This window comes from Mugil cephalus, chromosome 16 (assembly GCF_022458985.1).
Source record: "Mugil cephalus isolate CIBA_MC_2020 chromosome 16, CIBA_Mcephalus_1.1, whole genome shotgun sequence".
In the NCBI taxonomy this organism is placed as follows: domain Eukaryota; kingdom Metazoa; phylum Chordata; class Actinopteri; order Mugiliformes; family Mugilidae; genus Mugil; species Mugil cephalus.
The window spans coordinates 8830558-8857504 of NC_061785.1; the positions used below are offsets into that span (position 1 = coordinate 8830558).

Consider the following 26947-nt stretch of genomic DNA (forward strand, 5'->3'; position numbering starts at 1 on the left):
GCGTGGTTTGATCAAATTAACAGGTGCCTCATTTGACTCCGCCCACTTTAAATTAAGGACCAAAAAAAACCGAGGAGTTCTCTCTCAGGTTCTTTAAATCTTTTCTGATCATCTGCTTTTACTCGTGACACGTTTTTATTGTTTATTCAGGCCACGGCCGCGGAGAATCTCCCCGCTCTGCCTCGCCACTCGCTCTTTCATCTCCCGATCGTCGTTTTCAAATCCGACGGCCGCGTGGCAGAACTAGAAAGACGCGAAACAATCTGCTCAGATAAACACAAGCAGGAAGCAGGAAGTAATGGAGGCGAAAAAATGTAGATGGAGTAGATAAGGCCATTCAGGTGACGCGTGAATGTTTGTGTAAAGTATGCGAGACGGAGATAAGAAGCGTCAACTGAGGTTTTTTAAATAAATATTTAAGTGATGATTAATATTCGTGGCGTCTTTAAGTCGTACGTGAACTAATTGTCATCACAGCGTCAACCTCCTTTAAGCCTGAATCTCAGGGCAAGAATTTCATCAACGCACAATCAAAGGAGTTGGTTGGTTTGCAAACTTTTAATGAGACAAAAAAATAAGAAAGAAAACAATAAATTACAAGAAATCTGGATAAATAAATATTTAGGCATTACCTTCATTTTCATGACGGCGCGCTGACAAAGAGAAAACAGACGTAGAAAAACAACAAAAAAAAAAGCTTTTACATGGCAACAAACTAAAGGAAATGAAGGTCAGAGGACGATTAACGAGTCCTGAAATAGATTAGACTTGAAATGTTTGTGCAGTTTGACTCATCCTGTAACTTTCCAGCATTTAATCCCACTTCTCCTCCAGTCACGTGTCCTTTCGCAGGAACCTTTTTATTTTATTTTTTTTAGTCATAATTTAACATCCACATTTCTTTTGTCCTGTTTTGAGTCGCGGTGGAGACGCGTGACCGTCGAACACGGGGGCGGGAGGGGGTTTCAAGAGGTTTGGCCTGAGATGAGAAGTGAAAGCGTGAACAGGAGGTCAAACCTGTAACGGAGGGATCTGAGAGTCCAGCGGTTGAGAAAAACTAAAGAGGAGCCGAGTCCTCTGAGTTGCCAGGTCCGGGTGAATATCACCTCAGCAGGACGACGTGTTTCCATCCCCAGCGGCTCTACATCCCCTTCAGAGACGAGACCTTCTTCTTACGAGCCGCCAGCATCTCGTAGAACGGGTCTTTGCTGATGGCCGCTCTGCAGGAAGACGAGAGGAAGCGCGGTTAAACTCCTCCATCATCATCATCATAAGATTTTACTGATACCGATGTCATTATCAAATCCCCTTATCAATTCCTCCTGTGAATTTTTCAGTTTTGGAAAAAAGTAGAAGTTTAGAAAAACGGCAGGAATTACACGGAGTTTCTAAACAAGAGATAAGAGCTCGTGTAAGTAAACAGATCTGGGCAGTGGGTCGTCACCGGCGCTGCTCTGCTGAGACTGTGGAGCACATGATTCAGCATGTTGACGTGTTGACGCCCTTGGTTAAGATTACAGTGCTGCTTAAATTGCACGTTGCATTTAGAGCTGCTGGTGTGACCACGAATCTACATCACAGTATTATTTTTCATGCATAATCACGGTATTTTCTACCGGTTGAGGGAGGAATCAATGCAGTAGATTGACTAAGGACGGACTATTGAGTGACACGCTTCAACGAAAAGATTCGACATGAAAAGAATCGATAAGCGTGAAGCTAATGGATTGAACCTCGATGCCCATCCCTCATCATCATCATCATCGTCGTCGCCGTCGTCGTTTTGACTCCACAGCAGACGCCGTGTGACTCACTTGATGCTGTTGATCCACTCGTCCTTCTCCTCCGCGGTCGGGGCAGAGATTCTGTAGAAAGTGTGGTTGCCCTCGACGACGCGGCCGTCCGCCTCCGTCTTGCAGGCCTTGATCACCTGATCTTTGTGGTTGGGGATGAAGAGCTCGAAGCAGTTCTGGGAGAAGGAACGAAGCAAAGACAGACGTCAGGGAAAACGGCCAGAAACAAGTCGTTGACAATCAACTGCTTAATCCACGAGATAAATAGTTAATGCATCAGTGATTAACGGAGGCTAAAGCTGATTTACACTCAGGTGTTCTGGTTTATTAGATACACGTCTTATGAACTAATACAGGAAATTAAACTTCTGTGAAGGTTTATTGAAGCCATTTTTAAATGTGTGTTTCTATTATTTTGTCCAAACACTTGAGATAAACTGCAGCAGATAAACTCAAGTGTAAGTTTAACTCCACTACAGGTCAACAGTCGAATCAACACGTCTCTAAAATGGTTTCAGTATTAAAAAATAATAAAATAAAAATCATAAAATCTGAAGATTTACTGTATGTTTTATACGATGTAATAAACTGGAGTGTATTTAGACCAGATCTGAAATTAGCAAATTATATTTATTTATCTGTTTAACCTAGAAAAAGAGTCTTTGTTAAAGTGATGACTAGATGTTTGAAGTCCTGTGTGTTCGTCTGTGACTGGTCAACACAAACAGCTCTGTATCAAAGTTCGTAGCCGTTTCTTTTTATTTTTTCCTTTTTTAAACGTCGGATGCTCATCACTGCCACCTGGTGGCATAAAGAGTTACATCTTTTCACACAGACACAACAAAGGACAGGAGTTATGTGCCGTTTGTCCGTTGGACGTCATATTCATGTGTCCTGTTCCTTTACAGACATCACTACATATTTAATAATTGATTAATTTCTTAACAGAAATCAGTTCTGTCTCGTTCTCTCCTTTTCCCTGACATGCAACCAAACTTCCAGACATCTAGCAGCCTTCAACCACACAACAAAAAGTGTGAGAACGAGCCGAGAGCTCGGCAGTTTACCGGTTTCTTGGAGTCATCAACTTCTCTGATGCTCAGATTTTCCAGTGGAATAATCCCCCTGGGTTCCTTATCCTTGTAAACACAGAGAGAGAGAGAAGATAAATTACAGAGTGAAGGCTCTAAGTATAACTTATCTGAGCAGACATCTCTCCTCTCACAGCCGTCGCTTACAGTCGTGTACTCGAAGTAGTAGAGGCAGTTATCTGTGAGAATGAACCAGCGTCTCTTCCAGGTCTTCACTCGTCCACCTGGAGACAGATCACAGGTGGGAACTCAATGAAATAAAAAAATAAAAACTTTATTATCGATGGCGACACTTTGAAGCACACGGACGACACACATGGGCAGGTTAATAGAAGCCTGCAAAAAGCTGAGGTTAAAACGTGGGTCGTGACCAGCGGTTAGAAGCGGATGTGAAACCAGACACTTTTTCACATCGGGGGGGCACAGCAGCAGCGCGCAGCAGAGGGTGAAGTCGGATATGAAAATGATCTGCCGTCTTTTTGGCTGAAGCCGTAGATGTAAAGGTGAATGCACACAGCTGGTGAGGGCCGGTGGAAGGTCAGAAAAGGGGGAGGGGGGGGGGGGCAGCTCGGAAGCAAAGCAGTGCGTTAAAGCTGAGGGTACATACCTCCTGGAGTCAAAACCATGAAACACAAAACAAACGAGAAGAACATCAATAAAGAGTGTCACATAAAATAAATGTCAAATGTCCAACAATATTTATGTGAGGTCTTAAAAGGTGTTGTTACACATCCCGTCCACTAGGGGGCCAACCTGTTACTGTTTATACTGGAGCAATTGTAGTTCACGTACCGAGTTTCAGCAGCCATCCTTCTCTGTCGGGGTTGAAGAAGGTGTGCGTGAGGTCGTTCCCGTCGTCCTCCGGGATCTTAAAGGGTTCGTTCTTGATGCTGTCGTACAGGTTCTGCACAGAGCGTGGATTCAGAGATGACATGGATTAATAATAATAACAACAACAATGGATGTGAGCGTGACTGTAGCAGGAAGAGAGTGGGAGTCAACGCCTGCAATGTATGTGATGATGTGGACTTTAAAATAGCTTTAACAGTTCCTCCTGTCTAATGTTCACTATTCCTCTCTTCAAAACCAGCATGAGTTACATTTGCTTTTATTGAACCACTTTCCTCAATTTACCTTTAGCTGTGCGTTAACCCGACCACTGCTGAATAAATGTCGGCTAAAGAAAAAAAAAGGGGCTTAGTTTTAGGGTCGAGAAGTTTTGCAAGAGTCACAACTTCAGTGCGAAAGTGAAAAAAAAAAACAAAAAAAAAACAAATCACAGTTTACTTATTCACTTTAACTCTGGCTTTTGAGAGTTTCATGCAAATATCCCTTGAGGAACTAATGCCACGTAGATGTCATGCTGTTGTTAAAACAAAGTCTAAGCAATAAAGAAAATTCAAATACCTGATATTTAAAGTAAAGTGTCTTCTGATAAGTTACTCTTTATATAATAATCATGGTTATTTTGATGCAAAGTAAAACAATGAAACCATATATATATATATATATGTGTGTGTGTGTGTGCGTGTGTCTTTGAAGGGGGTTGGCAGATGCTGAATGTAACTGATTTCTAAGTTACTTTTTAAAGGAGTAATCGGTAATCAGATTACTTTACAGGGTTACTGTGGCAACACTGTTTATACTATACATCTGGATTGTTTGGGTTTCACTGAAGATGCTTCACCATCGTCCAGGTGGTTCTTTGAGAAAAGTTTTGTGTCTTTCACACCCTGAGTCTTGAGTTTTTGGCTGCTAATGGATTGTTACTGGTCTCTGTGCAGAAAGAGGAAACATCCAGGTTAATCTAAAAGAAAAAAAATCCTCTAATTGAAGGTAAATATTGTGCCACTGCAGTTTTTCTCTAAATAAAAGTGAAATTACTGTAACTTGGAAACGTACAGTTGCTCTTTGTGTGCGTTTCGCAAATGAGCTGCAATTCTCGTAAAGTCTCGTATCACGATTGACCATAATTCTCTTAAATTCTCATCACTTGAGACGTCGCTTTGAGGAAGATGGATTTTAAATGAACTGGTCACGTGACCCCGTCTGTGAAAAAGAAAAGTGTGAAAAAAAAGTGTGAAAAAATGTGTTTCCATTGCACTTTTTGCGCTACATTTTTGAAAAACCACCTCATGAGAGTGTAAAAATGTTTTACTAGTATTTGAGGCTTCTTTTAAATGCAGCCGTTTCCATTAACACTTATTTATACTTTCGCTCATTTCTCGGGGAAATGGAAACACAGGAAGTGACACGACCAGAGTCGTGTGAGTTTAAAGTGTAAAAGTTGTTAGAAATAAAACATTTAAATGATGGTTAAACGTCTTCAGAAACACATTTGGAGTCAGACACTGTTAATGTCTTTCATCGCACACATCTAATCTCTTTGCGTTTCCCTGTTGAGCTGCAGTGAAATAAAAATAAATCGGGACATTTGACGGATTAAACGTTATTTTCACACTACGACTGTGGATTTTCGTCCCCGTCACTGAACACTTTGCTGTTTTCCATCTAAATTAGACGTCGCGGTCGGTTGAATCTTACGTCATCAGCTCTACGAGCACAGCTAACACCTGGTCAGACTCTCTTTTTATGGATGTCGGTGCATCAGCTGCTCCTCACCCTGAGCAGATCCTCCGGCAGGTCTCCTCCGTCGTTGATTCCTCGGTTCATGGCCGTGAATCTCTGAACCGTGGGCTTGTCCTTCACGTTGGGGTTGTGTAGACTGGTGTTCAACATGATCACGGCGAACGACAACACGTAACAGGTGTCTGAAAGCAGAAAGAAATTGTTCGTCTGATGTGTTTTTCTACTTTATATTCTCCATATTCTGCCCCTTTGAACACACTCTCGTGTACCTGTGCTCTGAAACACGCCCGGGTTGCAGTGACAGTAGCGCTGGGCGAACGCCTCCATCATGCGGTCGATCTTCTGGGCCTCGCCGGGCAGCCTGAAGCTCCACAGGAACTGCCTGAGCGCCTGCACCAGGTTGAGGTCGGTGAACTCGTGCAGGTCCAGGAAGGCGTGAAGGACCTCGATGTTGAAGTCGTCTCTGCGCGACACGAAAAGATCTTTGACTTTAAGAGCTGCGTGACTAAAAGCTGATTCGTGGATGATGTGTTAGATCTACTGATCCACCATCACGTCATCTATTACTCTACATGAACAAGGCCTCATTCATTTATTTATTTATTTTAAAGTCGTGTCCTTCGTCTCACAGAGGACGTCTTCGGCGTCACTGACCTCTCCCCCAGGTAGTCGCCGATGGCCGTTTTATTCAGCCCCTCCCCCTTGTAGAGAAACTGGGCGATGTCGTCGCTGGTGTTTTTCAGCAGCGAGCTGTCGATCAAGAAACGAATCCCCTGATGGAGAAAAACAAAAAGTCTTTACAAAGAGTCTTTAACTACAGGTGAACATTTAGTTGTTTTTTTTCATGTTGAGGTTGACACGATGAACAGAAATAGCTGCAGTTTCATTTTTCTCGGTTACGTGAAAGAAGGAAGTGAAATTTATTTACCTTGGAAGGGTCCATGTTGAATTTTTTCCGGCCCATGGCCATTTGTTTGTTCCTCTGCATACTTTTCCTGGAGACAGATATAAAAGAAAGACAAAACAAATACAGTGTCAGTACTTTATGTTATTTATCGAACAAAAACAAAACACCAAATATTTGCTGCTTTTCTCTATTTTATGTCATTTCTATCATTGACGTAAAGTAAATAAATAACTAAGCTTTAAGTGTTGAACCACTACATTGAGTATATTAGTATAGTTTTTTTTCTGACCACATTACACAAATATTGATATGTCTGATATATATATATATTTAAAACTTTCTACTTGTATGGAAACTTAAAAGACTGACTTTAAATGAACCGTTTTGCATCAAATTTTACGTTTTTACATTCATTTTACTTTCCTTTTGTGTCAAGTTATTTACTTATTTGGTCCAAGATTTTTAATTTTGAAATGTTTCCTTTCATTTTAAATGACTGTCACTTTTGTCTGTGTCGTGTTTTTGTCTATTTAGACCAGGATTTCCATTTATTTTGTTTATTATTTAACTCTTGTTAGTATTTAAAGTGAACATGTTGGGGGACGGTGTGTTGTTATGATGTGTTTTTGTGTGATTGTTAAACTGTGTTAAAATAAATAAAGATATTGTTGGGAAACAAAATAACCAGTTTAAGGACTTCATGTTGTGATAAAATGTGATTTTAAAACCCATTTTGTAACACTGATGCACGTTAAACAAGATAAGTTGATAATCAATAATTAAACAATACCATGAAGCAGGAGGCTGAATTTTTGTGCGACTATGACCATTTTGTGCGACTATGAGCGCGCTCCCACCAAAACAAAGGCCGAGCGGAGCGGCGCTGCCTACGCACAAACACGGCAACACAGAGAGACACTCTACCTCTCTTCAGTCAGGCCCAGGCTTTCAATCTCATTGGTCACGTCGGCTATCTCATCCTTCAGCCTCTGAAACCAGACACACACACACAGAAAGACGTTACAAAACGACAATCGTACTGTAAACATGTGATTTTTACAACGTATCTGACATGAACCTCCGGGGAGGCAACGATCACGCTGTCCCAAGTTAATCACACATAGTTTGTCTGTTTTCCAGCGGCATCGCACACATCCAGACATGTCGAGGACCAACTAAAACCCCTAAAAAGTGCAGACGTGAGTCACGCGCTCTCAGACACATTCTGTCTGCCTCTCGGCCCGGAGACTCGCTACTTTAAAATCCTCTCTGGGATCCGTAGCACCTGTTCTGGGGTCGGAACCCGCCACCCTTTCCCCTCGTTCCCCTCGTCCTCCCCTCCCCTCCCTTGTGCTGACCCAGATTTATCAGCCCTGCACCACTCCCCCCCCCCCCCGGTCTGTTTGGGTGTCCCGTTGGTGTGGGACACAGGGAATGTGCAGGATCAAAGACTCTGACTGGCTTAGCGGAGGGAGAAACAGAGGCTAGAGGGGGGGGGGGGAGAGGAAGAGGAGAGAAACAGATGGAGAAACACTGAGCACAGCAGAAAAGATAATGGACGGAGATAATTATAGAAGAGGAGACCGGCGTCTTAGATTAGAGCTGTAATCACCCTCAAACTAAGGTAAATAAAACTCCTCCATGTGCATTTTCCTAGTTACGTGCCTTCGTAAACAAACTGCATCCTTTGTCTCCGTTACTGGAATATGTCGCGGCTCATTAGCCGCCGGGGCCCCGAGGGTAAGATGGGGGGGGCGGGGCTTAGAGGAGAGGGCCGCCGCCAAAGTAAATCAACCTTGGCAATAAACTCCCATCAGTCAGTTTATACAGCGTCGCCGGCCGGAGGCGGTGTGTGTCCATGTGTGTCTGTGTGTGTGTCCATGTGTGTCTGTGTGTGTGTACACGTGTGTCTTTGTGTGCCTTGTGGATGCACATTTAGCTGATAGGGTCATATAAACGTGAAGAAGGACGTAGATGTCTGTGACATTTGTGCAAATAATTCAACTTTTCCTCGAGTTGTTTGAGCTTGTTTGATCCGTGTTGGACACCGTAGCAGCAGCGTGAGAAGGGAAATAAAGAAATTGCTCTTTTGTGTCATTAATAGGGACGTAACGATACAAACAACTCACGATTCGATACGATGTTCGATACTTGATTGATGACACATTTTTGTTTCGATTATGACTAGAAAAGTTTTGTTTAATTATTTCTTGTTTCTATTTAACACATTTCTTCAACACAACTTCAACACACAAACTATGCAATGAATGCATATTTAAAAAACATATATATATTTTATATTATATTTTCTCTTAAACAAATGAAATTAAATCGTTTTTTTTATGTAGTGATGTATGATGTCGATCAAATGAACTGAAAACTAGATTACGCTGTTTAAAAAAACGCATAGCGATTCATTTTTCATCTCAGCTGATTTAAATCAACACACATTTCTTCCGTTTTTTAACTGTCTACATCTCTAGCCATTAATGCAACTGAAATTAAACTTTTTAATAATAGCAGAGCCCTCGTTCTTCTTTAGTCATCGAATTTTAGCTTCCTAGCTAATAGTAGCTCTTCCTGTTTCCCATTTTCGCCCCACGCTGGTATGAAGGTTGTGAGAGGACGTGAGGGGACTTTATTTTAGTTTTTGTCTCATAATCTTTGTCTTCATTTCATACAGTCGATGAACATGAACATCCTCCTTCAAAAACTGCATTTTGTAGTCGTTTTGTTGATATATCACCGGCTAGAATCAACATGCTAAAAGCGTCAGTTTATTTTTGCTGGTGATATTAAGACATGAAACTGGATCCGAAGTCAAACCTGCCACCAGAACCCGCCCCCAGACATTTATTTAAAGGCATCTAACTTCAGCTGACTTCAAAAATAAAACCGCAAACGAGGGAGCGAGTGTTACAGGTTCATAAAGGCTGGTGCCAAGATTCTACTCCGCAGACCTTCGCCTCCGGGGACTATTGTGAGACGGTGATTAAAGGATCACAAAGCGGAGTAATATGTATACTGTACAGATTAGCACATGTTTGAATCGGTAACCCCGGACCACACCTCTCTCCAGATAACTCAGACACATTCCTGGTGAGTTTCCAAGCTCTGACTGATCATACAGGAAACTCCGGTCTCTGTTGCGTATCGTTAGATAATTTAATTGCTTGGTATTTAAATCATAAACGGAAGTGTAGAGTGAATAGACGAGAATTAATGATTATTAATCCATTTACTAAATAATTACCGAGTCAAATAAGACAATTAAATCCTCACAGCTGACACACTGGGGAAAAAAAAAATAAGTTGAGGGCTGATTTGAGTCAAAACACTTGCCAAAACATTAGGTACACTAGCGTGAAGCTGCATTTGCTTTCACTCGTGTACCTAATGAACTGGCAAGTGAGCGTATATCGAGATACTTAAGGGCGAATTGTGTCCCTCATCCTGCAAAACCAGTGCACCCGAATAAAAGAGCTGACAGAGGCGATCCTGTTAATTTATTAAAGGTTGTGTGTGGGGGGGTTAACCTTTCCCTCCAGGCAGAAAGAGCCTGTACATTCACGAGAGGTCCACCCCCCAACCCAAAGACGATCATCTGTCTTGAATGTGTACAGTAACGCTCCAATGGTCCTACCTCCAACACACCTCCCCAGGCACATCGGTCTAGACATGAAAAATACTCAAGGACACGGACGAAAAGAGGAAACGATTCAGACAAAGAGGGAGAAAACTACAAAGCAAAACAGACCGGTTTGTTTGTTTGTAATTCCTGCTCTTCTCTGGTCTGAAACTATGCGAAATGGTTTGGAAAAATAAAATGCGAGAGAGTCCGGGGAAACCACACGGTTCACGGCGAGGACACAAAGAAACTCCCTTTCATAAAGTGTTTAGTCAAGGTTTAGTTAGAAGACAGACGGAGGACAGAAGAAGGGCCTGAACATATACTGGTATTTATGAAGAAGAAGAAGAAGAAGAAGAATGTGGGGAAAATGTGCATCTCACGCAAACTTCAGATCAGAAAACTGGATTAGCTGTGGGTGATGTGATTAGGAAGAAGAAAACGGTTTCGTAACAGGTCGAGGTCAGTGATAGTTGTAAGTTCAATCTGTGGCACATGATGAATAGAAACTGTAAAAAGCCAATTAATATTTAACACTAATAATAGGACGAATAAATGGGGTCGTGTTGCAGCCCAGCGTGTTACTCGCTGTATCCAGGGCATCGTTACGCTTCCTGTAACTTCTGGAAAATACTTAAAAAAATCATTTTCTCTAATCTACTTTCTTTAATGTAATGTACAGTCAAAACAACAGCACATGATGGTAAATGCACATAAAAGTGGCAACCAATCTAAAAGCAAGTTTACTTGATTGTGCTGGTATATTTCAGTCCAGACAGCATCTCATAAATAAATCATGCACAGCTGTAAAGCATGTCTGAGAAGATTCTCAGTCGTCCAGGTCATTGTATATTAAAAAACAAACAAAATTTGCTAAAACAAAAGCAGCTGGACTTGATGAGTTTTCTTGAAGACGCTTCACCACCATCTAAGTGGCATCTTCAGAGCTAAATGGGGATCCAAAAAAACAGGCAGCTGGACTTAGACGTAGAGTTTTTCGGAGGAGACGTTTGGCCACTCTTCTTCAGATCTAAGGGACTGGTGGGTCATTGAAGTTTAAATAGGAAACTGTGGGTATAACCCATCAGAAACCTCAACCTCCCACCAGCCTCTTAGATCTGAAGAAGCTACTCAGATGAAACGTCTTCTTAGAAAAGGTCAACGAGTCCATTTTTTTTTTTTTTTTTGATATACCGTGACCTGGATGACTGAGAACCTTTCACAGACAGACAAATGGGGATGTTTAGGTTTTGCAGGCAAGTATGTGGTTGTTAACAGGCCCACATCATGCCAGTTTAAGATGGGCACCGCCCTCAGATGTTTCTAATAAAAACCTCAACTGCCCACAAGTCATTTAGAAACGAAAGAAGACTTTATTTTAGCTTTGCTTTTTTTTTTGTATCCACAGCTATAGGTAACAGTAATGCATTGTTGACAGGCCCAAAGAGGCAAAACAAGGGATTCGGGGCCTTTCTGCCTTGTGCACATGGTTCAAGTTCCAGGTTTGATCCCGTTGGTTCGTCTGATCAGTCTCCAGAGACTTCTCAAGTCTTGTCTAGTCCCAAACTTCCCGTGCTACCGTTGCTACGTTAGACAAACGACAGCAACGCAGGAGGGAGATTTTGGTAGAACTGAAACCAGACTTTAGCCAGGCTGCTAATGTTAGCCTCCAGACTCCAGATTACCGGTCCTTCCACGGAAACAGCCCACTACATCACCAGTGTTTGTCTAACCTAGCAACAGTAACACAGGAAGTCAGGACTTCACAAAGGACAGGAGTCCTCTGGTTGGCTGTCAGCAACGGAGGGTGAATTATTGAAGTTAGCTGTGCACATTAGGCTACAGACCATTTTGTATTTATAATTTTTAGGAAACTAATGGACTAATGAACCAATGATATGGTGTGTGAGTGTATTCTTACTTGTATGTCCTGCAGGAGCTCTTCTTTTCTGCGGCGGATGCTCTCCAGCTCCTGTCGCTCCTCTGGACTGAGGTCATCAGGCACTGAGGAGACAACACAAGTACACAAAGCACTCAGACATCGAATATTCTACCGTCCCCACAAACGCAACACAAAATAACTGTACATACACACGCACACACACACGTTACAACGTACAGAAGAACAAAAGAGAGACCTGAGAGTCCCACTGGTCTGGGTCACTATGGCAACCCAATCTTTGATCCATCACATTACAACCCCCCTGCCACACGGCTAGAGGATGAAATCAAACCCCTTTGTCTTAAACACACACAATCTGAGAATTATTAAACAAGCTACAAATGTCACACAATAAACATGTTCTCCAATTTAGTTGACACTTTTTTTTGACAGACTTGTTTTGTATGAATCAAATACGCTCTCACAGTTTCTGAGTGTTACATTTCTGGCGACATATGCTGTTTTTGTGCTACATTAATGATAGAAACCTCGTAGGCGTCGTGTAGGGCACGGAGAGACTGAACTCCTCTGCAGATTGGAACGGATTTAATAAAACTGACTGAGTTTACTGAAACAAAGTAAAAGATTGTGTTTGCTAATGGGTAACTTGTCCAAATGCACAGGGACCTTTGCGCACAGAACGTCCTCCGGTGTGAGACATTTATAGTTGTGTGCTCATCAGTCTGGCTCACTCTGTGACTCGCTGTATCTTTTTTGCCGATCGGGTTGATGTTTGTTTCTGCTTCCTGCTTCAGTTTAAACAACGGTGGCTGAGACGTTCTGCTGTAGCTTCAACAGGAACACGAGTCATATAAATGTCTGTAACTCCAAACCTCCTCGGTTAATCTGACCGATCCTTATCGATCCTAGAGAATCAATTAAAAAAATCACGAAGATGGAGAAGCAGCTGGATACACTAAAGCAGAAACAAGCTACTACCAAATGAACCAATCACAGCTCTTGAGCTCTTGGGAATTTATTGGGAGGTAGCAGCGTGTTTCCTCTTCAGTATTTCCGGCTGCTTCTCCATCTTCGTGATTGTTTTAATTGACTGTTCTGGATCAACAAAGAATCGGTTGAGTTAACTCAGGAGGTTCGGAGATACCGACATTTGTATGACTTGTTTTCGGTGAAATTTCGGGGAAGTTTTGGTGGCGAAGCAGGAAGTGGTGACAAAAAATTAAACCTGACTGACGAGCACACACGTACAAATGACTTTTACCGTCATCGGCTACGTGATCACTGCGTCTATGTTCCACGGTATTATAAAACAGCCTTTATACCCACCATAATATGAAAAGACACTCTTTAAACTCATTTGCCAGCTCATTAGATCCACTAGTGAAAACTAACTCTTATGTAACAGTTTTGCTTTATGGAGGATGTGATATTCAGCATAAAACAATAGAGACCTGTTTCACTGTGTTTATGGAGGCTGTTGTTTGTTTAGTACTAATCCCACCAACACTAATACTGATAATATAGTTGAATTACCACCTTTCTGATGCTGGTTCAACACAAACTGAACACTGAAGATAAGATTTAATGGCGACTGTTACATCGCAGTGCATTTATTTTCTCTAACATACCTAATGTGGTGGCACAGGTCTATCTTGGTCACTCTCTCATCTCCACTAGTCTCCTCTTGTGACTCAAAGTTTAGCTACAGAGACGAGATGTTCAATTTTTGAGACAAAAAACAGCTCGACCTCAAAAAAAGTACCCATCCGATGAATAACAGATAGTTGGCACGTTTGACTTGACATGTCCCTGTATCTGTTTAGCTCAAATGTTTCCTTCCACCCTTCACACAAAACACACCCCTAACTGTACACGACCGAGTCTGATAGAACAGACACACACAATATCTGCAGAGGAACGATAAGCCGGGAAGAGGAGGGAAATGCAGATGTCAGACGCCGCCTGGCTCGTGGTTTTTCTCAAGAAAACTTGAGAAGGCGAAATAATTCCAGTAACAGGAGTCAGGAGTGTAAAACCGTACCGTTTGTGGCTAATCTGCATGTTTCCTGTTTCACATCTACTGATTTTCAAACCTTGCATCTCTGCACGGTCGCCTGTAAATCGCTCTTCCTCCTCCGGGTACATCGTAATAAAGCGTCTGATGTGGATATTTTCTGAGGCATGTAACGCGCTGTAACCGGAGAAAAAGGGGGGAAGAGAGGGCACATTTTATTCTGAGTAACAGGCAGTTACAGAGGACGAGTCAAGCTGTGCTGCTGCTGTTCGTCAGCCTCATTAGAGGAGTCCTGCCGAGGGATTCGAGTAAACTGTTCTCTTCACTCCGCCATCATGAAGTTTCTCAGTGTCTACAGTTCTCTAGAGAAACAGATTCGTGAAGATTTAGAATAATGTACATACATAACATCACTACTCTAACTTGACAAGCCTTAAAAACAATCTTCAAACTTTCCTACGGGCAAAGCTGTAGTAAGAAACCCAACATTAGGACGTTTATTCTTAAAAATATACAAACTAAAGTTCTTAAACGTAATTTCACGCCCGCAGACGTCTCTAACTATGTGTAAGGCTTAGTCATACCTAAGCATATCTCGGGTGAAGGTGTAATTTACACACTCCAAACTCAGTGACACAACGGCCCATCACCCAGAAAGAGGTTTAAGTGGGCCAGAGCAGCTCTTATTATAAACCTGAGGACGAGAATAACGCACCATTGTGCGCAGGGACGCAGTAAAACTGACATTCAACGCTTCCTCCCTCCATCTTTTCATTAAGGGAGGAAACGAGAGGACGGATTTATGACAGCTAATGAAACACTGTCACATCATCCTTCTCCCTGGCAAAAAACAAAATAAAACGATAAACACGCCGACGTAAACAACAACACCCTCTTCAACCAGCTGTTCCACATAGTCTCGACACACACACAAATGTGTTTGTGTTGGCGAGTAATGGGACACCTTGTCACCGCGGCGTTGCCGATGACCAGCTGCTCGAGACGACCGACAAAAACCCCAGACAAAAAGTTTGCTCTCTATCCTACTTCCACTCTCTGCTTTACAAGTCATGCAGCACATCGCGTCTTCCTGCAGATGCACTGACGTACGTAAAAAAAAACAAGCCACATGAATCAGTCTGCCGTTACCGTGCGTTCTGTCAGGGTTTCCGGCCGACACGAGGTTGCACAGGAAGACGCGAAAAACACAAACACACTCATTCAGGTAAATTTCTGCAAAAACCGGAACAAGGAGTTATGATGACGCAGGGCACTTCTACAGATTTGTGTCGTAATTCTAAAGTTCATACCAGAAGAATATTCTGCCTGAGAGTGGCCCTCGCCACCAATCTCAATGGGTCCCCGGGTTGATTCTTGCTCCAGCTGTGTTTATCGCTCCATCGCCAAAGGGTGCACGGCTCTAACTCGAATCCAAATTCCAGCACATAGCCGCCCCGTTTTTTTTTTTTTTTTTTTGTCGTCCAATTTCGGCGTTTCCACAGAGATAAAGCGGCTCTGACCGAGCTTTCCAATCCCAGTCCCAATCCTGTGGTCCTCCGGTCCAGCCTCCCTGCCTCTCTAATCCTCAGGCGCTCATTCCAGCAGAGGGGAGATGAGAGGAGGGGGGGGGTGGTGGAGGGTGGAGGGTGGAGGGGGGGCAGGCCTACAGCTAAATGAGGATGAGGACAAATGTGGTTGAGAGCGTGCGTGAAGGGGGGAAACCCTTAAACTCTCATCTCTCTCCCCCTCCTCCTGTCCATCCTGACTCCTCCCTGCCCCCCCTCCAAGAAACGAGTGTCAAACACAGGCTCCCCCACGTGGACACCGATGTCCGAGAGAGAGAGACAGAGGGTGGCAGGTTTGCATGCTTCCTCAAAAATAATAAAACAGGCAAAGAAATAAGAAGGGCGCCGCAGACCACAGCGCTGACTCACTCCTCCTGAACAAAATGCAGCTAATATCAAACACAACAGCTGTGTGTTCTGGCAAATTCTTCCTTTCCCTGCTCATCACATGTGTTTGCTCACAGAGAAAAAAAAGCATGACCCAGGACCCAAGGCAAAGGCAGTGTCGTACACTGAGAATTTTATCGTCTGGCACCGTTCACGAGGCAATATTTGTCCATTTCTGTGTTCACAAGGCGATAATTGTCCGCTTCAGTGCCCCCCGGCTCGAGGATAACCAGCCCAACGCAGTGATACAATCCTCCTTGGTTACTGATTGCATTCACACAGCCTTTAAGGCTTCAAAGTACAATAAGTAATGAGGCAAAAACAAATTGCAAGAGAAATGAAAAGATCCTCGCATGACAGAAAGTGGAATTACCTAAAAAATAAGACAGCGCTCACTCAAGTGGAACAAAACCTGTGAAAATCAGACTAAGCAGAAGGTAGAGGTTTCTCTATTTTAACATATTTTCCGACCTTTTTCAACCACAGCTGACAACCTGGCAGAATAAGACGATGCATCCTGTCAGAGCAGCTGAAACTGTGACAGGAAACCGAGGCACAGCTGTGAGGAAGCCGACTTTAAATCCATTCTCTGAGTTTGTGTGTCTGTCTGAACCGCACAAGATTCAAGAATTATCATTGTTGAATTATCACTATTGAGGGCAACTCATTCATTTCCCCAGCCAATAAATGGAGACATTGATTGTATTTATAGACACATGCTGCACAATAAGCACATACCCTCCCCAAGAGGTCTGGCCTCAATCCACATTAATAATAATAGATCCCTTGTGCCATTTAATAAAGACCACCAAAGAGAATTAACAGTGAGCTGGAGACTTGTTGCTTTCCTTTCTGTTGACAGGAAATGAAAGAGTAAGATGAGTTGAGTACGTGCTCGCCTCGGTTAGCCCAACCTACCACCCACCGGGATCCACACAAAGTTAAACTAGTCGCTAGTTAGCCTCCAGGTTAGCAGCTACTTAACTAATAAAGCGGACCAGGAAACTTACCAACTCCGTCCTCCGACTTCAAAACCATGTCGCGGCTGTTTGGAAACGCTCCCTCGAGGAAAACCGAAGACGAATTTGTCACTTTGAGTAAGTTTAAATGTCGAGTTATTTGCGTATTTAGTCACTCGCTTGGGGTAACGCTGGTTGTTAGTGACAACTGACTGGAGAGAGACAGCCGGTGATGGGGAAGATGGTATGGGCGTGCCATCGGGGGGTAACAGCCAATCAGAGAGCAAGTGGCGGGATGTGGGCGTGACCACTGCGGTAACAGCCAATCAGAGAGGAAAAAGCAAGGTGTGGGCGCGGACTCAGCGGCAACAGCCAATCGGAGAGTAGGTGGCGTCCCCCTGTTTATCTATCTCTTGATCCATCTAAGGTTTATGAAAGTATTTCCACTATTGATCTATCAAAGTTTCCTCGTTTAGTTTATTTAATTTTTACTCTACAATAATAATAACTACTTGCAATTTACAGTCATTTTATGTGACTAGTATGACTCGATTACTGCTATTTCTAAGTTAGTTTCTTCCCCTTTTTCTTGTATGAGCATCCAGGAAATGTTTTTTTCGCCTATGTGAGTTTCTAAACAGTTTTTTTAAAGATCCCGTAACACAGGTTGGTTAGAAAAGTGGTTAAATAAACTATTAATGCCCCACAACCGTATTTTGTAGCTTGTAGAGATAAATAAATACAATGCAATAAAAATGTATACATATATATATATATATATATATATAAAGGTATATTTATATATATATTAATATATAATATACTTCGTCAGTTAGCACCAACTTTTCCAGGTACTTTTCTGTGATCTGGCAGAAAACATGCGTGTGTGTGGTGAGAAAAGGGGAAATGATAGTAGCAAAATATGTGTCTACATTATGAAATCTGCATGTGTCTATATTTGAAGTGTGTCTATAATCCGTTTCTGTGTACATAGGTGAATGTGCGTGCCCAGAAAATCACCTAAAGTGTTTTTTGGCTCGAGGTATGTGTAAATGTTTTTATCAAGTTGTCAGTGTGCGCACAATGAAGCCTTGGCAGAGTGACATAATCTTCTCTCCATTTAAAGCAGGAAGAGGATGCAGGACCCGACGAGACATAATAAAACTAATTTTAAAATAACAGTCCCCACCTGCTTAAGTAAGGGAGGCGCGCTGTATTTGGGTGTGAAGTCGGAGGAAGCAGGTTCAGTATCAGAGATGGACGGCTTGTGTGCCAGAGAAAAAGGGAAGGGAGAGGAGAGGGTGTAGCGAAGGACAGAGGAAAGGAGGGCAAAGGATTGCAGCTGTGCGCTTGAATCGGTGCTTTATTCGGCATTTGGACACGTCAAAAACAGGATATGTTGAGGCGGGGTGAGGAAGAGCTGCTGCGGTTCACAGTTTAAGGCGTCAGCTCACAGAACAGAGTTTAAAAGACACGTTTTGGCTTTCAGAAGGACTATTTCTTTGACAAGAAAGTGGTTAGAAATACATCTTATTTACAAAGGAGGTGTCGCTGCCGATTTTGTAGTGATGTGAACGCCGCACAACAAAGTGTCTAAAAATGATTAAAACTGACAAATTCAACTCAAACTGTCACTACAATTAGAAACAAGTTACAAACTCATCCTTTAAAAATCCCTAATCAGAGCTGGATGACCGATCTAGAAGAGCAGACATCTGCCCCGGGGCCTCTCAAACGCCCCGAGTACGCTTCTTATCATTTGGGTGTACATCATTTCATGAGTCACACGTGGCTCTGACAATCTCCTCATGTTTACGCTGTGGTTTATTTCATTAAACCTTTGACTAAAACCACACAGTCCTGGACAGATGTGCTGTAAGTCCAGCAAACCGCCACTAATTATCCATACATGTGGAAAGAATTTTCTTTAAATGAAAGATTTGCTTCTGACGTCTGACCAACATTCACAAATCCATCCGTGTTCAGCTTCATCTTCTAGAAAACATATTCAGCTGTTGCACATTTTTGCACCTTAAGTAAATGAATAACATAGACAACTATCAAATTTGCATGTTTTCAGTTAAACTGGAGTCCTGGGAATCATGAAACCAACATGTATAGCAGGAGTCAGTGTAGGGACCTCGGCTAATACTTTTTAAACAGTTGAATATAAAGATATCTCTGTTACAGGAAGCTACAGTTCAATCTGTTTAATGTTTCACAGCTAAATGGTTTCTCTGTTAGAGGCTTGGAGGCTTGAAATAAAGAAAGCAGAGAAAACACCAGGAGCAGCTGAAGGAAGAACATTAATACACACACACACACAAACAAAAAAAAGAAAGAAATAAACCTGTTGTGCGACTGCTGAGCGACTTTTCATTGTGTAACGACGCCGTTTGAGCGAGCGTGAAAGCACCTGCACAGAGAGAGGAGAGCAGTGGGCAGCGATGGAGATTATGTCACTCCAGCTCCCACTGGAGAGGAGGCTCCTGGACCAGACGATGATGGGTGTGCGTCATGTTCTCAAATCAAGCCCACCATCTCTCTCTCACACACACACACACGCACACACACACACACACACTGACTCATGTGTGTACACGAACACAGAAATGTCAAAAACACAGCATGACGCTCACACAGAGCGCTCTATGTCTTGATAACCCAACTGAAAATCTCCACGGCAACTGAACACTGATAGCACTTTGTGCCAGTGTTGCTCTCAGCGTCTCGCAGTGTTTGTCGCACACAAAAGCAACACAAACCCAACCAAAGACCAGGAATAATAATAAAAAAAGGAAGAAATTTGACTTGTAGCGCACTTTCCTTCGTTTTAAAACTGAATATTTCTGTCCTCTAATAAGACAGAGGCAGGTGTTTCGTGAGAAGCTCCTACCTGTGGATGCAGCAGGTGGTCGCACTGTAGGACAGAGAAATGCCTGGAAACTGGACGCGCACAGCTCACTCACAGTCCCCATCACAACACTGTATTCAGGAGTTTCTGGGGAAACAGGCTAACAGTATCCTCCCCGCATCTCTGTGCCTCACTCCTCCTTAAGTCGTCGTCATATTTCACCAAAAGCACTCCTTGACTAACTGAGCTTCGGTGTTTTGCCTCCCGACGGCCACCAGACTCTGACGAACTCTCAGAAAAATACTCTCTGCTCCACGCTCTCTCTCCCTCTCTCCTCCCTCCTCGCTCTTGTTCGCACACTTGACCTCACTCTTGAATTCAGCCTCACACACCCAACACTTTCACAGTGAAAATACACTTTATAATAAATGCACACACACACACACACACACACACACACACAGAAGGATACATATACCATTTATAGGCACACACGCACACACCCACTGTTGTGTCACTATGAACAGTTGCTAAAGTATTCTTGGAAGTGATGACAAACGTGCACACGCATGCACACAACCACGTATCATCCTGTTCTACTCACCCACACACCTATCAGAGTCCAGTTTAGTTTAGTCAGAGATGGACAAACGCACACACACACACACACACACACACACACACAACATCAGAGGTGGAAGAAATACTTAATACCATCTATTGCTGCGGGGTACTCACTCCCTTACAAGTGCTGCATTCACTGGAGTTCTCGTGGCACCGTTTTTAAAGCTATAATAGAAATGAATCACCAAACTATTAGTCAGAATAAAGAATAATAATCATTTTGCCTTTCGGCTGGGTAGCAGGTTCAACAAGCCTTGTTTCTAGCAGCTCACTGTGTTGTTTAAAGCAGTTTTCTTTTAGTGGCTTAAGATGAAAATATATATGTAATACAGAATATTGTATTGTGTATCATTTATTGTACTTGTATATTGTGTATTTACGGTTTTCTTATAGTTTTCTTCCCCCATATGCATTATATTTTTAATAAATGGCCTATTTGAAGTAAACTTATAATAAAGATCTAATTATCTAATGGACACTATCTGAATTTGTCCAACTAACCCTAAAAAATGTCACACACAACAAAGCTAATGTTTAAAAGTCTTGACTTAGCAAGTTAGCATTAGCAGAGACATCGTGTTTACGATCCCAAGACAAAAAAAAAAGCATCGTGTCCTCGAGAGTTTGTCACTTTTCTATAAAAAAGGGTGAAATGATTAGTTTTGTTGTATTGTGCATGCTAAAATGCTATCAGTGGCAATGCTAGTGTTTACAGTGTTAGAAATCTTGGAATAGCAAGCTAGCATGCTAATATTTGACCTCGATTGGGAACTACAAAGATAATCCATCTACAATAACAAATGACAAAAAGAAGCTGATAATTTGCTGCCAATGTTTGTTAAATTTCTTGTATTAGCACATTATCGTGCTAATGTTTGACCTTGATCAACAGTGAGCTAATTTTCCAAAGAAAATGTAATGTAATATAACACATGACACGTGTTAGCAGTACGGCTATTCTGAGTCAGAGCACTGCTTAGCTTTGCAAACTTCCACATGCTAACATGCTACCAATGTCAATGTTTATAGTTTTAACCGTCTTGTTTGAGCACGTTAGCATGCTAATGTTTGACCTAGATGGAAAGATGGGATATCAACAGATGAGTTAAAAATACTGTAATACTAAACTTGTCAGCATGTCAGTGTCAGTTTTAGCTGCAGCTTTGATAAAACAACCTCAACAACAGGGAAGCTGTCCGCCCTGAAGTCTGCTGAGAGGAATTCAGAGCGAAAAAACACAAGGTCAGAACAACCACCCCATCTGAACTTTCTCAGTTTGAACACATTTCCAAAAGATTACCATTAAAATTCTCTCTTGATGACAATTATGAAGGAAAATTATCTAATGGAGAAGTAGTGTGTGACGTGTGAGATGTGAGTAGTGATGTTGTCAGCAGTAGAAGCTAATCATACATTGCTTCACAGTTCAATGAAAATGTTTGTATAATAACGTGTGGAAAAATGTCAGCAGTTGTCATGTGTTAGAAACTCCTTTATATGGACCATTTACCACAGCTGTATATAAACCACACTACTCTGAAGACCAATGTGTGAGTAGGTCAGATGGTTTGGTTTGCTTTCACATCTCTCTGCAGTCTTTGATGTTGTCAAATGTTCCCGTACCCTCATTCACACTACAGTCGCTCATTAAATCTGTTTCATCCTCTGCTCTCTCTCTCTCTCTCTGTAGAGCTGACCTCTTTCTGTTGCACTTGACCTCATCCACACTTGAACTTTTTCTGCCACTTCCGTCCCTCTCTCTGTTCACTCCAGGAATAACTGTTCAGCTATGTTAACGACGACGTCATTTGGCTTCAGACTCACGGTATATATATATATATATTAGTTTATATGTATGTAGCTACAGAAACCAGACGTCACAGGTGGCACTGAAAAGCAGAGAAAGAGTAGGTGGTATGATGTAAGTAGCCCCAGTGAACATTTAGGTGATTTGCATACAAAATTTTAAAATTACAGAGTCTGTTTCCACTGCATCAGGCTTTGTCACTCAGTGAGAGCTGACGAACTGAGAGCAAATTGGACCTTTTCTATATATAGCCGATAAATGCAGTCGGGTTAAAGTTACTTGTGTTGCACCGCCTGCTGCTGCTAATCATTTAAACCGTGTACTTATGGTACAACGCATATTCAACAGCGTCATATCGGTGGAAAAATCACAGCAGCGTTCCTTTTTAATTCAGTTTTGCATATGATATGATGCCTCAAAACTAAAGTACAGAGTAGCAGTAAAAGTACAGGAAGCACAGTGTATAAATACTCATATTACAAGCAAGAGTCTACAAGTATTATCAGCAAAAAGTTACATATACATATACTGTACATATACATAGTGTATATCTTCAACAGACATCCCTCCTTTGCGCCTAAAAATCATGTACGAAATATATTTAAGACGTCAAATAAACTACAGTTGTGAAACTGTAATTTATATCTATATGTACCATACACTGTTTTAGTTTTTTAATGATATATCTGTATCTAGATAGTAGTAATTAACCCTTTTATTTTCAGTGAAGCCAATCATAAACATGCTGTCCTCATATATATATATATGCAGATGTTTCAGTATCAGGGTCACAGAACTATTACAGTGTTATTTAAGTCCATGTTAAATATGAATCTAACATATTCCTTGAATGGACCACTCTCAGATGTAGTCGTTTTATGTTTCACTCCTTCAGCCTCTTAAATGCATTGGGTTGCCATGACAACCAAGAAAAAAAAGAGCAGGGAATGAGAGGGCGACAAAGTTAAATAACAATCTCTCCTTCTCCTCCTCTTCCTCCTCCTCCAAAGAAAGACATTTCACTTCATGCTATAGACTTTTTCTTCTGACATGTCCCCTCCCCGCCTTTAAAAAACTATTTAAAGCTGCTATCATACTTTAACAAGTATAGTGAAGTAGCCGCCCGTGATGAACCTACAGAGAACTGTCATCATCATCTTCTCGGCTTTATAATGAGTTTCTGTTGGTTTTCTGTCCTCAACTTTTCTGTTTCGGTTCAGAGTCATAAATACCACACTTCATACCTGCTCATCCGGTGAAGACGACGTAGCATTCAGCAGCTAAAGAGATGGTGGAGACCAAAAATAGAGCAAAAAGAAAAAGAAAAGAAAGCAAACATGAGAGACATACTGTATGTCAGGTGAACACAACAAATGATCGCATTTTGAGCTGTTGTTAAACGGCAAAAGCAGAAGCTGGAAGAAAAAAAAAAACACCCAAAAGAAAATCAAAACCTATTTGAGGAAGAGAGAAGTCCGACTGATTGGGAAAGCAAAAACCAGCTCATGAGAAACACAATGTAGGTGGTGAACACAGAAAACTCTTCTCATTTTAATACTCAAATATTTTAACAATGACTCGACCATATAGAAAGAATAAACTGTCAAACTGAGAGAAACCAGCCCTGTTTGACGGATTGTAGCTCTTCCTAGCTTCCTAGCTACAGATACTGTTGTTATGAAGAGTCATTTTGTAACAAGGAAGAACAGGTTATGGGATAGTTGGCCAGTGGTTGTAGTCTTTGCGGTGTAGTTTTTGTTCCGGTTACAGGTGACATCACAGTCGGCCTTTACTGGCAGTACTTCTCTGAAATACATTAATTCATTTAGCTAACTATTTTGTCCATGAAGGTTTGTACAGATTTAGCTTTAAGCTAATTTCGAAAACCAAATACAACAACACTTACAATTCTTAGTTTCTGCCTAGCTACAACTATTCCTAAGATGAACTATTAGTATATTATCATACAAAATTGTTCAAAAATGCAAAATAATTTACCTTTACAGCCATGACTGCTAGCTTTGCTAACTTCAGCGAGCTACAGCATGCTACAAACAGCTATGCTAATGTTTAAAGTGTTAACTGTCTTTGATTAGCATGTTTGCCTGGGAATATCTGACCTAAATGGAAAGCAGAGATATAATAATAATAATAATACGTTTTATTTATAAAGAACTCTTCATTAAAAAGTGTTACACAGTTCTCACACGATAAAAACACTATGATATCGACAGAAGTGCTTACTTGCACATAAAAGAACACTCTTCTTCGTCTGCGGCAGACTTCACAGTAACATGGGAGGTGGTTTTTTCACTCAAAGCCACGAGTGTCAATGTCAGTTTAAGCTGCTGGTTTTGATAAAAAAAACAAAAAAAAAAACAAATAAGATAACAGGGAAGGTGTCCTCTGCAGAGTATAAACAGAAAATATCAGACAAAAAAAAAAAAAAACAAGGCCAAAGCTTCAGCGAGGACACAAAGTTCAACATTATCTGAATATTCTCAATTTCAAGATAACACATTGGATTTCTAGAGGTCTGAACGAATGGCGCCGTCTCATTGTTTCTCAGATAAAATAAATAAATAAATAAAAACTTTCCCTTCAAAATACGCTGATGATGCTGAATGATAACTTTTGACCTTAAGATTCACAACTGTTATATTTTTCTGGGTTAATATGAGGATATACTTTAGATAAACTGGCTTTGGATATGTAGGTTTTGTGCAGAAGATAAACATGTCAATGATCAGGACAAGTTGTTGTAAAATACCATGACCTCAACACATCAAATTTACCTTTTTGTAGACGAAACATTGCAGATAATTTAATGAAAAAGCAAAGCAACCAGGACTGAATTCGTTTAGTGTAGATCATAGGTGTTTTCTGAGCCAGTTCTGTCATGTTTCATCTTTCAGGGACAGGATGAAAAGGGACTGTGAGAGAAAAACCTCCTTAAATTGTGCCCACACTCTCAGGATGAGCCTCATTATGGTGCAGACAGAAAGAAAATTATTTTCGGAAAATATTCAGTTCCTTGGCAACACACCGGCTCGACATTATTTAAACCAGCGAAGAACAAAACGACCCAATTTGTGTTTCTTTCCATTAAATATTACTGACCATTACTGAGTTTTCTGGGGGAAGTAAGGCAGACAATTTCATGGACAATTATCTGGAAAACTTGAAAAATATGAGACTGGTATGATGAATAATACAGGTTGTACATGGAGCCACAGATGTTGGTCTGGTTCTTACATTTGATCCAAAGTGAAATATCTCAACAACCTTTATTACCAGACATTCATGGTCCTCACAGGATGAACTGGAGCAACTTTAGTCACCCTAAGTTGTACTCTAGCTGTAAATTGACCTGAAAAATTCTCTCTCTTTTTTTTATTGAACACTATTTAAAGGAACAAAATGAAAACAACAGGAATAAATATTCTTAAAAAAGGTCATTATTACCATGTACAATCATTTCCCACAATAATTATTTTTACTCTGATGGGTGTATTTGTACTCTGGCTCCACTGGGAGCTGAATTGGTCAAAGTTTTCAAAGTACCTGGTGTGTTTCGGTAATTTTTTAAACACTATTGATTATTTCACTGTCAAATTTGAGTCCTGGACCTCAGAAGATTATTTGTATTTATATATTTTTTTTAATCTAGCACCATCAGGATATTGAAGCACTTGTGTCATTTTGTTCATGCTCTGACTTTTCGTCTTTTTAAGTTTTATTTTAATAAAATATCACAGAAACTACGTTGAACAATCACAGTCCCCCAAAAAAACAAAAAACAAAACAAAACAAAATAACCTAACCCTCATTTGTAGTTTGACTCTCTTGAACTAACCAATAACATTAGATCTGTCTCCATATTATTTGTCAGGTTTACTACTGTTCATGTGTCCCTGGTTATTGATAGAAATATATTTCTGTATGAAAAAGAGTTGATCCACCCTTCCGTATGAGTTACCCCTCACAGCATTACTGCATTCAATAATAACAAATATAATATTCAGCTTCCCGGGTGTCTTTTGAAGAGCCTGCTGTGTGTGTTGGTGGCCACTGGGTGGCATCACAACTACAGAGGAGAGCATTCGGGTGGAAACATGGATTATGTGCAGCTGGTACCTGCAGCTTTATAATCAACTGTGATGAAAATCATCGGGTTTTTGACATTTATTGGCCTGAATTTAATACATTGGAATAATTCAACACATTTCTTGGAAGACTAATGTCTCTAATAATGTATTTAAACATCCAATTTAACAGTCCAAATAACCAGATCCCCCTTGGTCGCTGTTTTTGTAAATTTTTTCCTGATAATAATTCTCTACATATTTTGCTTACACCATTTTCTAGTTTATTTTACTAGATAACACCTTTAGTTTAGTTTATTTTCATGCTTTCTTGTGTTTTTTTTATGTGCAGCTAAGCTACTGTGACTAAGCATATTCCCATGTGGATCATTAAATTCTAAGTACCAGTATTTTGAAAAACATATTGACCAGAGCAGACAGTCCTACCTTAACATTGTCTTTAAAACAAACAATTATGAGTCAGCTTTTGTTTCCTTAAAGCTCTTAAATAGTTAAATTTGTCATGTTCTTTTCTTTGGTCCATGCAGGCTTGGTTCATGGGGAGTGTCGACACCCACTAACGGATTGTCGAGAGTAATCACAAACTTGTCATAAGATTAAACCAGTCTGGGTGTCTGAACTATATATCTATCACTGTTGTTTGCGCGATAACCGCTGTGTTGCTTCTGTTCCTCTTCCTCTGTCCTCTCTGTGTTGGGAAACTGCACGACGTTTTGCAAG

At 41.2% G+C, this 26947-nt stretch overlaps 1 protein-coding gene across 4 annotated transcripts; it reads right to left on the reverse strand.

The window, feature by feature from the left end:
- Window positions 1-543: 543 nt before the first annotated feature.
- cyth1b (cytohesin 1b) lies at window positions 544-23505 on the reverse strand. 4 transcript variants are annotated; one of them, XM_047609688.1, is made up of 12 exons: window positions 23366-23505; window positions 11930-12012; window positions 7305-7369; window positions 6402-6468; window positions 6128-6246; window positions 5743-5936; window positions 5507-5655; window positions 3676-3788; window positions 3032-3110; window positions 2861-2932; window positions 1815-1969; window positions 544-1220 (listed from the first exon to the last, which is right to left on the reverse strand). In XM_047609688.1, exons 4-12 carry the CDS (start codon window positions 6459-6461, stop codon window positions 1142-1144), a joined length of 1020 nt encoding a protein of 339 aa, XP_047465644.1. In that variant the 5' UTR covers window positions 6462-6468; window positions 7305-7369; window positions 11930-12012; window positions 23366-23505; the 3' UTR covers window positions 544-1141. The 4 variants fall into 4 exon arrangements, with proteins under 4 accessions (XP_047465644.1, XP_047465641.1, XP_047465642.1 ...); XM_047609685.1 differs by lacking the exon at window positions 23366-23505 and adding an exon at window positions 19733-19965 and having other exon boundaries at window positions 3032-3108; window positions 3677-3788; XM_047609686.1 differs by lacking the exon at window positions 23366-23505 and adding an exon at window positions 16888-17056 and having other exon boundaries at window positions 3032-3108; window positions 3677-3788.
- Between the last annotated feature and the right edge of the window lie 3442 nt (window positions 23506-26947).